This window comes from Protopterus annectens, chromosome 10.part0 (genome assembly GCF_019279795.1).
Source record: "Protopterus annectens isolate FY-2018-M chromosome 10.part0, PAN1.0, whole genome shotgun sequence".
Classification (NCBI taxonomy): domain Eukaryota; kingdom Metazoa; phylum Chordata; order Ceratodontiformes; family Protopteridae; genus Protopterus; species Protopterus annectens.
The window spans coordinates 344,846,327-344,864,309 of record NC_056744.1 but is presented as its reverse complement, the minus strand read 5'-3'; the positions used below and the strand labels follow the sequence as shown (position 1 = coordinate 344,864,309).

The window sequence follows — 17,983 nt, the reverse complement described above, 5'->3', positions numbered from 1 at the left end:
TGAGGACTTAGTAACTCCAGTGCAAGAGTCTTTTTAAGTATTATTTGAAAGGAGTCTATGTGACTCCTCCAAGAAGTATTTCATGTATTAGCAAGACTGCATTATATTTTCAGTAGCTGAGCACAGAGGATAAATGTTATGAGCTGCTAATGAGCTTTTCCCTGTAATTCTAGCTGCAGTTGTTTCAGTTTCCAATTGCATATTAAATTACTTTGAATATGGAATTATGGGAAATTGCATACCATTATTATTCCCATAAGTCCTAGCTCCCTTGCATGCATTTCACAGTACCAGATTGTCTGCAGTACAGACAAGAAGAAGACAGTGCCCATGGATTGAGGTTGAATAGACAGAATTTATCTGTGTGACATTCAACTTAACAAAAAGAATGGTGGTGAGAGATTCATAACACCAGAGATTTATTTGTTCTACTCGACTGAGATGAGAAGTTGAAACCACTCACATTCATAAAATTACAGAAGTTTAGCCTCAGTGCACTGACAGTACCCCTTCTTTTTGGGGTTCAATGCTATGACTTCCCTGAGACCCCCCAAGAAAGGTGTTACATTTCCAGATAGTATGTGTCCATATTTATTCAAGTCTTATCATTTCATGGCTAATCCGGTGAGATAATGACCCAGAAATCCTGCATATTCTGGTATCCATAAACACATCCATCAATCATATCATTGCTAACTAGAGAAAACCTTCCATCTTTTCCACAGCCCACAAAATGAGTCTTTAACTGTTGAACCAAACATGCTTATTCTCTGATGTTTCAAGTACCTGTCTATAAATTGGCAAGCAAACACCACAACAACAAACATGCACAATGGTTCATGGACATCATCCCTGCTTAATCTCTATACCAGACAGTACTGTCCCAGCTTGATATTGTTCTTACATATACATTGTCAATATAGTCCACGCCCATAGTGTCCCCATCACTGGTCAATTAAGGTGAAGGTGGTGTCCTTTTTTCCATAAGTACCCTGTGTGAAGCCACTTATAACACTGATTTCTATTCTGCCTAAACTCCAGCACTGAGGCATCTGTCCACATCTGCCACAAACACAATGTCAGATTTAGAAGCAGTGCTAAAACCAACAAACTTTCTAGTAAAAGGAAAAAAATAAAAAAAACCTGCTGGCCCTTTGAAATAAACTCAAACCATCCCATGCTAAAGGTGAGCTCAGAAATGTAAGTAAAGGACTAATGCGCAAGATCAACAGCTGTAAAGCCAGGTAAGAACTGACCATTCCCATGTCATGCAGAGATTGCCATAATGCCTTTTCTAAGTGCGCCGGGCATCTCAGGAACAATACCTAACACTGCGCTATGTTGATCTCCAGTGATACTGCCAATGTAATTACAGATGAATTTAGTTTGGACTTTCCCTCTAATTCCTCTCTGTTCCTTCCCTTATTCCCTTCAGTCCACACTTCTGTCTCGTAGTTATCTCAGAACAAATCTTAAAACCTATTTCCAAAACCAAAAACACTTGCTCCATGTGTCCGCCGAACATAAGAGGCTACCTCCTTGTTGGTGTAAAATACTGCTTTGTTATTTTCCGTTTAAACGTCTTGAGACTTAGCTTCTGTACTGGCTGTGTGCCCAGGGCCTGGAAGACAGCTGTTGTGGTATTTCTCCATATGGATGTCCCTACTACCTACCTGAGGAACTACAGACCAATTCACTTTACCAGTATCATTTCCTAAGTAGTGGAACATACCAGTATGGAGCTCATAAACAAGTCTATTGACAGCTTACAAGCCCTCAGCCCTAACCAGTTGTGAAAGGTAGGTTCTGCTTACTAAATCTGGCAAGGTGTTTGAGAAATTGGCTGAAATATTTGATGATAACATATCAGTGCACACTGCCTGCCTTCATTTAGCCAAGACCTTTAACGCTATCCAACATTTCAGCAATATCGAGAAATAGATCCAATTAAATGTTAATACTTAAGCAACTTGTCAGATAGCACAAGGTGGGGTTAGTCTTTTAACCAGCATTTTGATACAGCTATCGCAATAGATATTTTGTGTGTTTGTGTGCTGAAGCCATTGCACCTTCACTTAAAGCTTCTAATGTTTTCAAACAGGAATATACTCTCATTGAATACTGACACTGCCCCCCTATGCTGCACCATTGCTCTAGAAATTATTAAGTTAGCTGATAATTGCTCAGGACTATCACTGACTCTCCAGATGACTTTGTTGACTCCAAGGGCCTACACACACTCCAGGTGTCAGGAACACAGTCTTAAGCTCAATCTGAACAGGTACAGCATTGCTCTCTTTGGGGAGCAAAAACACCCCTGAACTACAGCATAAATGATACCCCCCAAAACTGATACAGTTATAAGGGATGCTAGAACAATCGTGGACAGCAAATTCTAACCAACATGTATCAACTACCATTAGTAATTCTTCTTCCTAGTATAATTAGTAAACAAAGGCATGTCGTCCAGGTCCAAGAAAGTTACTGTCCTTTTCTAGTCCTCCCTTATTACACTCATAGTAGAATGTAATGCTTTTATTGAACCCATAGTAGAATATAATGCTCTTATTACACCCATAGTATAATATAAAGCTTCTTTTGGCATGCATCTATCCTTGCATTTTGAAAAAGCACAACACTTATTCACCAAGAGAATGTCATGTATGAGCTCCCTAAAACACAGAGAACATCTCAAAAGCTCTGTCACTCTACCCCGTCTCCTACAGATCTCCATATAATAACCTCTGCTTAGGTTACTGTGCTGCAGGTGGCCCTGTCCTGCTTTACCATTTACATGTCCACAAAACAGGTAGCACCACCAATATCCATTCTAGAGATCTAAATCTACATTGTAATGGTAACAGAACCTGTTAGAAGGATAGATACCCCTCTCAAAGGATCCCCAGCATATGGATTAAACTCCTTATCTTTATCAAGCAAAGCAGCTCTCTTTAAATCCAGCCTGGGTGAGTGGACAGGGATATAGAAATTCTTCCTTGGTCAGGCTCATATAAGCAGAGGGAACCAAGAGATTGAACATGGTGTACTTCACTAGAAGTTTAAGGGAGAACTGTTCCTTTAAGTGAAGGCCGGACCTCTGGTAAGGTTTACAGTTTGATGTTCCGGGTTTCATTATTGGGTTTGATTAAATGGATTTTCAAAGTTATCTTCTCAATGTTTTGCAATTTGAGTATTTGGGTCTTCCACCTTTTGAAGTAGATCTACATATATCTATATATATATATATATATATATATATATATATATATATATACCTAACCGACAGTACAAAAAAACAAATTTCACATGACAAACAAAACACATTCCCCATCCAAAAACCACACACAACACACAACCACCAAAATCCTGCAAAACCACTAAACCTCACATATATAACTACCTATAACCCTATATATATGCACTGTGATCTTCTGTGTCCCGTGTGTGTCTTCTGCATATATATATATATATCGATATATATATATGTATCCAATATCGGTGAAGTATATAACCATATATATATATATATATATATATATATATATATATATATATAAATATATATATATATATATATATATATATATATATATATATAAATAAATATATATATATATATATATATATATATATATATATATACACACAAGTTCCTAGGTTCGTAGGTGTGTACTAGGCTAATGGCCCTGGAGCCTTTACAAGCCTAGCCATTAAAGTGCCCTGGCATCGTGCCGCCCGACTTTAGTTCCCAGTGCCTCTATCAAGTAGAGCCACTGGAGTGATCCCCAGGGTGAACTTTCTATTTCCCATCCAGTCATCAAGATTTGTCTTGAAGAGGCCAGTGAGGTGCTCTGCTTGACATGTATGGGAAGTCTATTCCAGAGCATGGGCAGTCTCTGGGTTATGAACCTGCCCCTCCTGTATGTTCTGTTGATTGTGGTAATTAGGTTGAGGTCTCTGGAGCGTGTGGTGTGGAGGGATTTGGATTTCTTTAGATGTAGCATTTCTAATAGAGCTGGGGCAGACATGGCTTTGTAAGTCAAGCAGAGATCGCCTCTTAGTAGACGATATGAGACAGAGAATAGCTGGAGATTTTTGAGTCTGTCCATGTAGGACATGTGTTTAAGGCCCATGATCCTCTTTGTGAGGTACTTTTGTGGCCTTTCCAGCTGTTGCATGTGTTTAGTGAGGTACATGCCAAATGGGGCATTATACTCGATAATTGGCCTAATGAGGGAAAAGTAGAGAGAGGTGATGACCTCTTTCTTCCTGGATGCAGAACCCTTGGTAATGGGATGTGCCACATAGAAGGACTTCCTGACCACAGTGGCAATGTGATGGTCGAAGGAGAGGTTGCTGTCAACCTGTGTCCCCAGATCTCTTATAATGCCTTCAGTGTTCAGTGGGCTCCCATCGATGTGGTAATTAGTGGGAACTAAGTTTTTTGCAAAGGGGATGACGATGCATTTTTCTGGCATTAAGCTTAAGGACATGGTTTCGACACCAGTCATTGATCTCAGTGAGGCCTTTCTGTAGGATGTCTACATCAGTTGGGGAGTTAATAATGGCTCCCAGCTTGCAGTCATCTGTGAACTTGGTCAGCCAGAGTCCCTCTGTGTTGGCCTGGACTTCTGAGAAGTAGATGCCAAACAGGAGAGGACCTAGAATCGATCCCTGTGGGACTCCAGTCATGACTGGTCAGCAGTCTGAATTGGAGTCCACTACTTTCACACTGTGGGTTCTGTCTGTGAGCCAATTTGTTGGAGTCCACTACTTTCACACTGTGGGTTCTATCTGTGAGCCAATTTGTAACCCACCTAGTGATATATTGGTTGATGCCTAGTTTGGTGAGTTTATCAATAATAATGTATTAATCAAAATTCCCAAGTGTTATGTCCACGTGCTTTGGTCAACAAAACAGATGGTCAGCAAGTGTGTGAAACTGACAATCTTTGATATTAGGGAACATGTCCCTTCACCTGGGATTATGCAATCTTGCAAATAGTATATATAATTAGCAGGAGGTGTGGGGGCATGCAGGGGGCTTGCCCCTGTAGAAAACAGCTTTTTTGTATGTATAATATCAAAGTTATTAAAGTTCATCTTCTGTAACTTAAAACAAAGGTGATGACCTAGGGTTTGTTACCCTGTAGACAGAAGGTATATGGTTTGATTCTTACCTTTGGTCATTTACATTTCAAGTGCATACATGTCTTTGCTAATTAACAGTTTACTCACTCATCTACTGAATATCTTGTATGAATGAAGAAAATTAATTTATTGTTATACTGCTGAAATGTTGGATATTTAAGCAAAACCGACGACATGGTGTGATATATTGAAGATTTACCCACAGTTGGCATGGTTTAATCAGAAGGGCAAAGCCCGAATGATTAAATAAAGCCAACCTTGGGCAGACTTCAATATACCACAACCACGGAGTCAGTTATTGCTATTATACAATGACATTGTTTATGAAAAAATACTTACTTTTAATGTCTTTGTATAATGACGCATTACTGTTGTTCCGCCAGTGGTGGTATACTGCTTCTTTGTTTTGATGTGCTGCGCATGCATATGAAACTTGCATTCTTATGCATACCCAGTATATCAATGCTTTGAAACGGAAGCAATGGAAAAAAGAAAGTCTCCATTGCTCCGTTTTTTTTCTTTTTTTTTTTCTTTATTAAAAAAAAAGTTTTGGACACTTTATACCAACGGAAAAAAGTCCCTGCCACCAGACCTTTTTCCATTGGTATATTGTGGGATTTACAACGGGCACGCTGGCCAATCAGCATGCACATTTTGGAATATTAATGGGGTGTTCATTATATAATAGTTTTTACTGTCACTTGAGCATGCCACTTTTTTGTCTTTATACTATACAAAAACTTTTTTTCCCCAGAGATAATGGCATCTTACTGAAAAATGTATTTTAATTTGCGCTCTCTGCTTTGCTGTGCTGTTCTGGATCCAAAGTCTTTTTAAGACACACAGTCAGTTTACTGCTGAATCAGAGACACAGAGCTTTGCATGACTCCATCTGTAGTCTGTTTAAAGCACCAAGCCTTTCAAATTGCACACTGATAAAGAAATATATTTTGCAGCTATAAGCACAGTTACAAATAACTTATTTTATAACAAATGACACGTACTGTTTCTGTTAGTTTGTAGCATATATTTACAAAGGTTTTCTTCATTACAGATATGAATGATGACTTCTACAAAATACCTCTCTCTGTCCCTTTCTCACATAACTGAATTACTACAATTGTTATATAGAGTGCTAGTCATGCACATAGATTATGTTATTTTCTCTTGGTATTTTTTTGGCCTTCTGTGGGAAATCACATAATGTCTGTTTTTAGACTTTTCTATTGTCCTGTCAGCAGTTCTGCTGATGTGAAAATGCACAAATGCATGCAATCAGAATAAAGGAAGAATGAAAGGAAATGTCTGTTCTGTTCCTACTGGAAAAACATCACGTATTGCTGAGTTTATAAAAAAGGATGTCTGTTAATAGATATTTGTTCTGCAAACATGAGAAAATCATGTAATCCTTACTTTCCAATATTGCTTTGTTAGGCTTTTCTGATGCTGTGAAGAGAAGCCTGTCTGTCATACATACAGTATGAATGCACATTTTACATTGCTAAACTCTATACATATATTCAAGCAAACTTTTTATTCTATGCTTTATCTTTCAGCATATTTACAACAGAATTAATTTCAGCCTTATATTCATAATATCTAACACTTGCCATGTTCAAACGGATTTTGTTTTTATTTTACAGGGCTAGCAAAACTGCCCTCTGCTGGAGCCATGATGGCAGATATTATTAAGAAGAAAGAGGACTTGAACAGAAGGTAATAAATTAATTTAAATCAATACTATTTTTTTTAAACAATTGTCTCAAAATGGTATGCAAGTCACCTTTGAAGACAGGATTGTTCAAATGGGATTTCTTAAACTGAAATTATTAGACATAAATAAACATATTTTGTAATGGTAGCACTTTAGTACTTAAGCAAGATTATATTTTCTAAAGTTAAAAAAGTAAAGATCACACTTACTACTTGCAATCTTTTTCACAGGAACTTCATGCAGTAAAAATGAGAATGCAGTCTTTTATTTTTCTGATTAATTCTTCAGATTTCAGTATTATCTGATTCATTGCTGTGCTGACTATATTTTCTTTTTAGTGTGTCTCTCTCTCTTTTTCTATGTATGTGTGTGTGTGTGTATATATATATATATATATATATATATATATATATATATATATATATATATATATATATATATCACACACACACACACACACACACACACACACACACACACACAAATATCACATATATGTATTTATAGGTTTGCCATGAAAAGTAGAATGGAGGTTCAGCAGAAACAGGAATGTCGAAAGTCATTTGCCTGCTTCCCATATTGTCGACCTTCAATACTGTGAGTGTTCTGTGCAGCAAATCCCACTGTGCATTCACACATATGTGGTCGACATTTTGAGTAGAGATCGCAGTACAATGTGGACCAGGAAATTACATTTTTAACCACTGTACTCCGATCTCTTAGTTGGATTATACAATTTGCAGGGGGTGCCCCGAAATGTTAAGTCACATGATTTGCATTAATGAACTGCAAACTAAATATCGAAATTGCGAATGGAATTTTGTCGCTAAATGCAGTTTGACATTCTGAGGTACTTAAGAGTACTTACAAGGCTCAAATGACAAACCTACCTCCCTAGAAAACACAAGTGGAAAAAAACTAAGGGTAATGCTGCTCAATGCCAGAAGTCTAAACCTCAAGATGCACGCCCTCGAAGCCCTCCTCAGTATGGAGAACATCGATGTCTGTGCAGTGACTGAAACCTGGTTCAAGGTTCCTGAGAGCACCCCAGCACTATCAGGTTTTACCTCATATCATGCTTTCCGGCCCCAAAACTTGGACCGAACCACAAAAGGAGGGGGAGTATCCATATTCATCAAAGATACCTACACCTCCAGGTTAGTGGCAACGCACGAAGCATCGGAGACCATCCAGGTGCAACTAATCATAGGCAAAACTGCCTTACAGTTTGTAGCATGCTACAGACCACCCTCTCAAACTCAGGAACCCCACACAGCCTTCCTGAAGACACTGGAGAGTATGAATGTCGCTCCAAATACCATCATATTGGGAGACTTCAACTACCCAAACATAGACTGGGAACATTACTCAAGCCCCAACACCCTAGCCCAAAGGTTCCTAGAATTCATAAACTCAAATGCGATGGAACAATATACTAGACCTGATCATCACAAACATGGGGACAAAATGCTCCACACCGGAAGTATATCCCTCATTGGTAAGATCAGACCATAAATTAATCTCACTGGAAATCCACATCCCGCCCCCACCCCCTGCACAAAAGACCACAGTGAAGAACTTCTCAAAAGCCAACTTCACACTTCTTAAGACTGAAGTGGTATCCTTCAAGGTCCCTGGGCCAGTGGAAACCACAAACCACACTGCTAAATCCTTTACAAATGCCTTCTACGGGCACCTTCAAGAATGCATGGATCATGCAATCCCAAATAAAACCAAGACCCATTTCCCCAAAGGCAGGCGCCCGGTCTGGTGGACCCCAGCCATAAACAAACTTTACAACAGAAGGAGGAAGCTACTACATGACAGAGCAAAATCCCTAAAAGGGAAGGCATCTCTGATCAGTACTAGCAAAAAACTACAATCACTCATAAAATCATCCAAGGCCAACTTTGAGAGAAAAATCGCAAAAGACACAAAAGACAATCACAAGGCCTTCTTTAGCTATGTTAGAAACCTGGGTGGAAACTCCCAGATATGCTCAGAGTTAGTCCAAAATGACACAAAATACACTGAACCCACTGACATTGCCAACATTTTGGCAGACAGGTTCAGTGCAAATTTCTCTTCCCCCTCCCCCCAAAAGGAGAAATAACTATCCCAGCAGAGTGTAGCCTCCCTAACATCTCAGATGCCCAGGTGAGAGCCGCCCTCTCTAAAGCTAAAAACACAGCACCAATGGGACCGGACGGTGTCCCGGGCTGTGTGCTACATGAACTCCAAGAGGAACTAAACCCACACATAAGGCTGCTGTTTAATCTTAGCCTTACTACAGGATACGTACCCAAAGAGTGGTGTACGGCAACAGTGGTCCCACTTCACAAAGGCGGTGCTTCTACAGACCCTGGAAATTACTGCCCCATAAGCTTGACGAGCCTGGTCTGCAAAGCTATGAAGAGGATCATTATGGAACTCATAAACAAAGACATTGGGGGACCTACAGACACTGGATCCTACCCAATTTGGCTTTGTCAAGGGCAGATCCTGCCTTTTGAACTTGGTCGACTTTTTTGAAACAGTCACTAAGGCCATTGATGAGGGTAAGGCAGTTCACACAGCCTACCTTGACCTTGTAAAAGCCTTTGACACAATACCCCACTCGGGCATCATAGACAAACTCACCAGCCTAAATGTAAACCCATATGTCACGAGATGGGTTGCAAACTGGCTCAAGGACAGAACCCACAGGGTCAGAGTTGCTATGTCAGACTCCAAGCCAGTCACAAGCGGTGTCCCACAGGGCTCAGTCCTGGGACACCTCTTGTTCGGCATTTATTTTTCCGAGGTACAGGCAAACATAGGAGGATTGTGGCTGACAAAGTTCGCAGATGACTGCAAACTGGGCGCCATAATTGATACTCCAGCGGACACAAACATCCTTCAGAGAGGCCTCATAGAAACGGATAATTGGTGCCAGAGCCATGGCCTTAAGCTGAATGCCAAAAAATGTGTAGTCATGCCCTTTGGGAAAAACAAGGTACCCACAAATTACCACATATGTGGTAATCCATTAAGTACGGAAGAGGTAATCAGAGACCTAGGGACCCAGGTTGACAGTAACCTCTCATTTGACACTCACATTGCCAAAGTGGTTAGGAAGACCTTCTATATTGCCCACCTTATCATGAAGGGTTTCACATCTAGATCAAGAGAGGTCATTGTGCCCCTGTACTCTTCTCTTATCAGGCCAATGATTGAGTACAATGCCCCATTTGGGATGTATCTTACCCGACACCTGCAGCAGTTGGAAAGACCTCAAAAGTTCCTCACCAAGAGGATAAAGGGTCTTAAACATATGTCATATGCTGCCTGACTGAAAAAACTCCAGCTCTATTCAGTCGCATACCACCTACTCAGAGGTGACCTGTGCCTGACGTACAAGGCCATGTCCAATCGGGAATTAATGGACATGCTCCATCTCAGAAAATCCAAATCCATCAGAGCCACGAGAGCAAGAGACTTAAACCTCAACACAGAAATAAATAGGACGTGCTGGAGGGACAGATTCATAACCCAGAGGCTCCCTACACTCTGAAACAGAATCCCAATCCATGTTAGGCAGAGCCCCTCACTAACTCTATTCAAGAGAAATCTTGACGAGTCGATGGGAGATCGTAGGTTTACCCCGGGGGTCATCTCTGTGTCACTACTAGACAGAGGCACAGCAAACTAAACCCTAAATGGGAGTAGTATTCTCATCCTAAGGGGTGGTGAAAGCCACACACACTCTGGCTAGGCTTATAAATGCCCTAGGGCAGATAGCCTAGTACGAACCTATGAACCTATGAATATGCAGGAAGTGATTTTTCAAAGTCAGTATTTTGAATGAATTATGTTGTGTCATTCACACAATTGATGGTAAACTGTATTTATATATAGTATGGGTCCCTGTCATTTCACTCAAACTAAAATGGGTAAACCCATTTCACTGAAAAACTTATTTACAGAAAAATCTAGACGTGTATAGAAAGTATGTAATGGTGTCATTTCTTATCATAGGAGTTATTAGGGGAGTGAGTCTAGCAGAGTATTTGTGGATTGTGATGTCATGTTGTACCTCCATACCTGTAGATGTTTGCGTTTGCTCTCCAGCATTCACTCACTGTGTGTGTTTTTTTTTCCTTTTCTCATTGGTTGTGCAACCATGAAATTAGTATATATAAGGAAGGGGAGGTACAGGCCCCCCTGCAAAAACATGCTTTTAGGATATATTTTAGTGAAATGTCATAGATCCATGTATGGATAATATATATACATATTTTTACCTAACCTTACTATTGATAGAGTAACTTTTTATTTATTTATTATTGTGAGTTTATTAAATAACAGTGTAATTTTAGTTTGTAATATTTGTACAATAAAATGATTCAGAGATGATCACGTGTGACATGTATAATTGCACTACACATGGGAGTTAACACATCTAGCAGTCATTTCCCTCAGTAGCTCGGTATCAATTTGACATCACTCTTATTTAGGGAGAGCACTGTAGAGCTTGTCAGGCCCTTGAACATTGATGTCACTAGGTGACATCACAAGTGACATCACAATGTTGCTGCTCATAACATTATGAGGAGTGATGCAAATGAAAGTCAGCAGATGTCATATGGGAGTTATTCCACATAATTCGGATGAAAATTATTCCATGAGTTCCCCTAAGTGTCTCACATAAACAGATGTTCATAGGTTCATAGGTTGATACTAGGCTATCTGCCCTAGGGCATTTATAAGCCTAGCCAGAGTGTGTTTGGCTTTTGCCACCCTTTTAGATTAGTTGACTGTGCCTCTGTATAGTAGGTCACAGAAGGTAGCCCTTTTAAGGTTAGTTTACTGTACCTCTGTCAAGCAGGGACACAGAAGAGATTCCAGGGGTAAACTTACGATCTCCCATCCACTCGTCAAGATTTCTCTTGAAGAGGGTCAGTGAGGGGCTCTGCCTAACATGGATTGGGATTTTGTTCCAGAGTGAGGGGAGCCTCTGGGATATGAATCTGTCCCTCCAGCATGTCCTATTTATTTCTTTGCTGAGGTTCAGGTCCCAGGATCATGTAGCTCTAAGGGATTTGGATTTCCTGAGGTGAAGCATGTCCATTAATTCTGGGTTGGACATGGCTTTATACGTCAAACACAGATTGCCTCTGAGTAGGCGGTACGCAACTGAGTAGAGCTAGAGTTTCTTTATCCAAGCTGCATAGGGCATCTGTTTGAGCCCCTTGATCCTCTTGGTGAGGTACTTTTGGGGTCCTTCCAGTTGTTGCAGGTGTCGGGTAAGGTACATCCCAAATGGGGCATTGTATTCAATTATGGGCCTGATAAGTGATGAGTAGATGGGCACAATGACCTCTCTTGATCTAGATGTGAATCCTTTCATGATAAGGTGGGCTATATAGAAGGTATTTCTAACCACTTTGGCAACGTGATTGTCAAAGGAGAGATGGCTATCTACTTGGGTCCCCAAGTCCCTAATTACTTCTTCAGTACTTAATGGATTACCACCTATGTGGTAATTTGTGGGCACTTTGTTTTTCCCAAAGGGGATGACTATGCACTTTTTGGCATTTAGCTTTAGGCCATGGCTCTGGCACCAGTTATCCGTCTCTGTGAGACCCTTTTGGAGGATGCTTGTGTCAGCCGGAGAGTTGATTACAGCACCCAGTTTGCAGTCATCTGCAAACTTGGTCAGCCATAGTCCACCCGTGTTTGCCTGTACCTCTGAGAAATATATACTGAACAAGAGAGATCCCAGGACTGAGCCTTGTGGGACGCCACTTATAACTGGTTTAGAGTCTGACATGGCACCTGCTATTCTGACCATGTGGGTTCTATCCCTGAGCCAGTTTGCAACCCATCTTGTGACATAGGGGTTGATATTTAGGCTGGTGAGCTTATTTATGATGCCCGAGTGGGGTATTGTGTCGAAGGCTTTTGCGAGGTCCAGGTAGGCTGTGTGGACTACCTTCGCTTCATCTATGGCTTTGGTAACTGTTTCAAAGAAGTTGACCAGGTTCAAGAGGCAAGATCTGCCCTTAACAAAGCCGAATTGGGTAGGATCCAGTGTCTGGAGGTTCCCAATGTCTTTGTTTATGATTTCCATGATGATACGCTCCATAGCTTTGCAGACCAGGCTAGTCAGGCTTATAGGGCGATAGTTTCCGGGGTCTGTTGTGGCACCACCTTTGTGGAGTGGGACCACTGTTGTTGTACGCCATTCCTTGGGTACATATCCTGTAGTAAGGCTAAGATGGAACAGTGACTTTATGTGAGGGTTTAGTTCTTTTTGGAGCTCATGTAAGATGCAGCCCGGGACACCATCTGGTCCCATTGATGCTGTGTTTTTTGCTTTGGAGAGGGCAGCTCTCACCTGTTCATCTGTTATCTCAGGAAGGCTACACTCTGTTGGGATAGACATTTGCTCTTTTGGGGGGGGGGGGGAGTTTGCACTGAACCTTTCTGCCAGGATGTTGGCAACGTCTGTGGGTTCAGTGTATTTTTTGTCATTTTGCACTAACTCAGAGCATACTTGGGAGTTGCCTCCCAGGCTTCTGACATAACTAAAGAAGGCCTTGTGATTATCTTTAGTGTCTTGTGCAATTTTTCTTTCGAGGCTGGCCTTAGATGATTTTATGAGGGATCATAGTTTCTTGCTAGTACTGATCAGAGACGCCTTCCCTTTTTGGGATTTTGCTCTATCATGTAGTAGCTTTCTCCTTCTGTTGTATAGCTTATTTATGTCCGGGGTCCACCAGACAGGCCTCCTGCCTTTGGAGGAGTGAGTCTTGGTTTTATTTGGGATAGCATGCTCCATGCATTCCTGTAGGTGTCCATAGAATGCTTTTGTAAAGGATTCTGCATTTTGGGCCGTATTTTCCACTGCCCCGGGGGCTTTGAAGGATTCCACCTCGGTTTTGAGAAGTGTGAAGTTTGCTTTTGAGTAGTTCTTCACCTTGGTTTCCTTGGCTAGGAGTGGGGACGGAATATGGATGTCCAGTGAGATTAGTTTATGGTCTGATCTTACCAATGACGGGTATACCTCTGGTGTGGAACATAGAGACCCCATGTTAGTGATGACCAGATCCAATATGTTTTCCCCTCTTGTGGGAGTGGTGACCAGTTGTTCCATAGCATTTGAGTTTATAAATTCTAGGAACCATTGGGAGGTGTTTGGGCTTGAGTAGTTTTCCCAGTCAATGTTTGGGTAGTTGAAGTCACCCAATATAATGGTGTTTGGAGAGACCTTCATATTCTCCAGTGTTCTCAGGAAAGCCGAGTGAGGTTCCTGTGTTTGGGAGGGTGGTCTGTAGCAGGCTACAAACTAAAAGGCAGTTTTGCCTACTGTTAGTTGCACATGGGTGGTCTCCGATGCTTCATGCAGTGCCACTAACCTGGAGGTGTGGGTATCTTTGATAAATATGGATACTCCCCCTCCTTTTGTGGTTCGGTCTGAGTTTTTGGGCCGGAAAGCATGGTATGAAGTAACCTGTTATTGCCGGGGTGCTCTCGGAAGCCTTGAACCAGGTTTCTGTTACTGCACAGATATCGATATTCTCCATACTGAGGAGAGTCTCGAGTGTATGCATCTTGAGGTTTAGACTTCTGGCATTGGGCAGCATTACCCTTAGTTTTTTTTTTTGTGTGTGTTGTCTGTGGAGGTGGGTTTGTCTTTTGAGCCTTGCCTAAAAAAGGCACTATGGGGGAGGCAAGAGCCTTTGCCAGTATTCGAAAACCCAGGGGTGACAGGTGCAAGCCGTCCCTAGCGAAGCAGCATGGCTTGTCGAGTATGTCATCCCAGGCTGACAGATACTGGATCCCCTATGAATGACACCAATACTTTAGCCAATTGTTAAAATTGATCATTTTGTCTTTATACTGTTCATAGGTTCATACTAGGCTATCTGCCCTAGGGCATTTATAAGCCTAGCCAGAATGTGTTTGGCTTTCGCCACCCATTTTAAATTTATTTTGCTATGCCCTTTTTCGAGGTTAGTATACTATGCCTCTGTCCAACAGTGACACAGAAGTGATACCCGGGGTAAACCTACAATCTCCCATCCACTCATCAAGATTCCTCTTGAAGAGAGTCAATGAGGGACTCTGCCTAACCTGGACTGGGATTTTATTCCAGAGTGAAGGGAGCCTATGGGTTATGAATCTGTCCCTCCAGCATGTCCTATTTATTTCAGTGCTGAGGTTCAAGTCTCTCCAGCGTGTAGCTCGATGGGATTTGGATTTTCTGAGGTGCAGCATGTCCATTAATTCCAGGTTGGACATGGCTTTATACGTCAGGCACAGATCGCCTCTGAACAGGCGGTATGCCACTGAGTAGAGCTGGAGTTTCTTTAACTGGGCAGCATTATGGCATCTGTTTGAGCCCTTTGATCCTCTTGGTGAGGTACTTTTGGGGTCATTCCAGTTGCTGCAGGTGTCTGGTTAGGTACATCCCAAAAGGGGCATTGTACTCAATTATGGGCCTGATGAGGGATGAGTAAAGAGGCACGATGACCTCCCCTGATCTAGATGTGAATCCCTTCATGATTAGGTGGGCTATATAAAATGTTTTTCTAACCACTTTGGCCATGTTGTTGTCAAATGAGAGATTGCTATCAACTTGGGTCCCCAGGTCCCTAATGACTTCTTCTGTACTTAATGGATTACCACCTGTGTGGTAATTTGTGGGCACTTTGTTTTTGCCAAAGGAGATGACTATACACTTTTTGGCATTTAGTTTGAGGCCGTGGCTCTGGCACCAGTTGTCTGTTTCTATGAGGCCCTTTTGGAGGATGCTTGTGTCGGCTGGAGAGTCGATTATGGCACCCAGTTTGCAGTCATCTGTGAACTTGGTCAGCCACAGTCCTTCCGTGTTGGCCTGTACCTCCAAGAAATATATACCAAACAAGAGAGGTCCCAGGACTGAGCCTTGTGGGACACCACTTGTAACTGGTTTGGAGTCTGACAAGGCTCCAGCAATTCATACCCTGTGGGTTCTGTCCTTGAGCCAGTTTGCAATCCATCTAGTGACATAGGGGTTTATATTTAAGCTGGTGAGCTTATCTATAATGCCTGAGTGGGGTATTGTATCGAAGGCTTTTGCGAGGTCCAGGTAGGCTGTGTGGACCACCTTCCCTCACAATGGCCTTGGTGACTGTTTCAAAGAAATCAACCAGGTTTAAGAGGCAGGATCTGCCCTTAACAAAGCCGAACTGGGTAGGATCCAGTGTCTGTAGGTCCCCAATATCTTTATTTATGAGGTCCATGATGATCCTTTCCATAGCTTTGCAGACCAAGCTAGTCAGGCTTATGGGGTGATAGTTTCCAGGATCCGTTGAGGCACCACCTTTATGGAGAGGGACCACTGTTGCTGTACGCCACTCTTTGGGCACATATCCTGTAGTAAGGCTGAGATTGAACAGTAGTTTTATGTTTGGGTTTAGCTCTTCTTGGAGTTCATGTAGGACGCAGCCCGGGACACCGCCTGGTCCCATTGATGCTGTTTTTGCTTTGGAGAGGGCGGCTCTTACCTGAGCATCTGAGATGTCAGGGGCAGCACTCTGCTGGGATAGATATTTGCCCTTTGGTGGGAGGGGAGAAGTTTGCGCTGAACCTGTCAGCTAGGATGTTGGCAATGTCTGTGGGTTCAGTGTATTTTTTGTCATTTTGGACTAATTCTGAGCATATCTGGGAATTACCACCCAGGTTCCTAACATAACTAAAGAAAGCCTTGTGATTATCCTTAGTGTCCTGTGCAATTTTTCTCTCGAAGCTGGCCTTAGACAATTTTATGAGTGCCCATAGTTTTTTGCTAATACTGATCAGTGATGCCTTCCCTTTTGGGATTTTGCTCTATCATTTAGTAGCTTCCTCCTTCTATTGTATAGTTTGTTTATGGCTGGGGTCCACCAGACAGGACGTCTGCCTTTGGAGGATACAGTCTTGGTTTTATTTGGGATCGCATGATCCATGCATTCCTGAAGGTGTTCATAGAATGCGTTAATAAAGGATTCTGCAGTCTGGGGCGTATTTTCTACAGGCCCAGGGGCTTTGAAGGATTCCACCTCGGTTTTGAGGAGTGTGAAATTTGCTTTAGAGAAGTTTTTCACTGTGGTTTTCTGGGCAGGGGGTGGGGTCGGGATGTGAATATCCAGTGAGATTAGTTTATGGTCTGATCTTACCAGTGAGGGATACACTTCTGGTCTGGAGCATAGAGTCCCCATGTTGGTGATGATCAGGTCCAGTATGCTTTCCCCTCTTGTGGGAGTGGTAACAAGTTGTTCCATAGCATTTGAGTTTATAAATTCTAGGAACCTTTGGGCTAGGGTGTTGGAGCTAGAGTAATGCTCCCAGTCTATATTTGGGTAGTTGAAGTCGCCCAATATAATGGTGTTTGGAGAGACCTTCATATTTTCCAGTGTTCTCAGAAAGGCCGAGTGGGGTTCCTGGGTTTGGGAGGGTGGTCTGTAGCAGGCTATAAACTGGAAGGTAGTTTTAGCCACTGTTAGTTGCACATGGATAGTCTCGGATGCTTTGTGCTTTGCCACCAACCTGGAGGTGTGGGTATCTTTGATGAATATCTATACTCCCCCTCCTTTTGTAGTTCGGTCCAAGTTTTGGGGCTGAAAAGCATGGTATGAGGTATAACCTGGTAGTGCTGGGGTGCTCTCGGGAGCCCTGAACCAGGTTTCTGTTACTGCACAGATATCGATGTTCTCCATGCTAAGGAGAGTTTTGAGTGCATGCATCTTGAGGTTTAGACTTCTGGTGTTGAGTAGCATTACTCTTAGTTTCTTATCCCTTGTGATACCTATGGAGGTGGGTTTGTCTTTTGGGCCTTGCCTAAAAAGGCACTATGGGGGTAGCAAGATCCTTTGCCAATATCCAAAAGCCCAGGGGTGACAGGTGCAAGCCGTCCCTAGCGAAGCATCGTGGCTTGTCGAGCATATCATCCCAAGCTGACAGGCATTGGATCCCCTTTGAATGACACCAGTACTTAAGCCAATTCTTGAAATTGATCATCTTGTCTTCATATTGTGGCATCATTTTTGGTGGGGGTAAGATGCTACTCAAGGTCAGGGTCATACCGGCCTGGGCTACATGCTCAGAGAGCTC

General features: G+C 42.1%; 1 protein-coding gene across 1 annotated transcript in view; it reads left to right on the top strand.

Moving 5' to 3' along the window:
* Nucleotides 1-17,983, top strand: part of LOC122813115 (flavin-containing monooxygenase 5-like) — a 589,830-nt gene that overhangs the window by 550,759 nt on the left and 21,088 nt on the right. Inside the window, exon 8 of the mRNA XM_044085248.1 lies at nucleotides 6,795-6,867. Within this exon, the coding sequence (XP_043941183.1) occupies nucleotides 6,795-6,867 (73 nt within the window). The remainder of the gene's footprint in view (nucleotides 1-6,794; nucleotides 6,868-17,983) is intronic.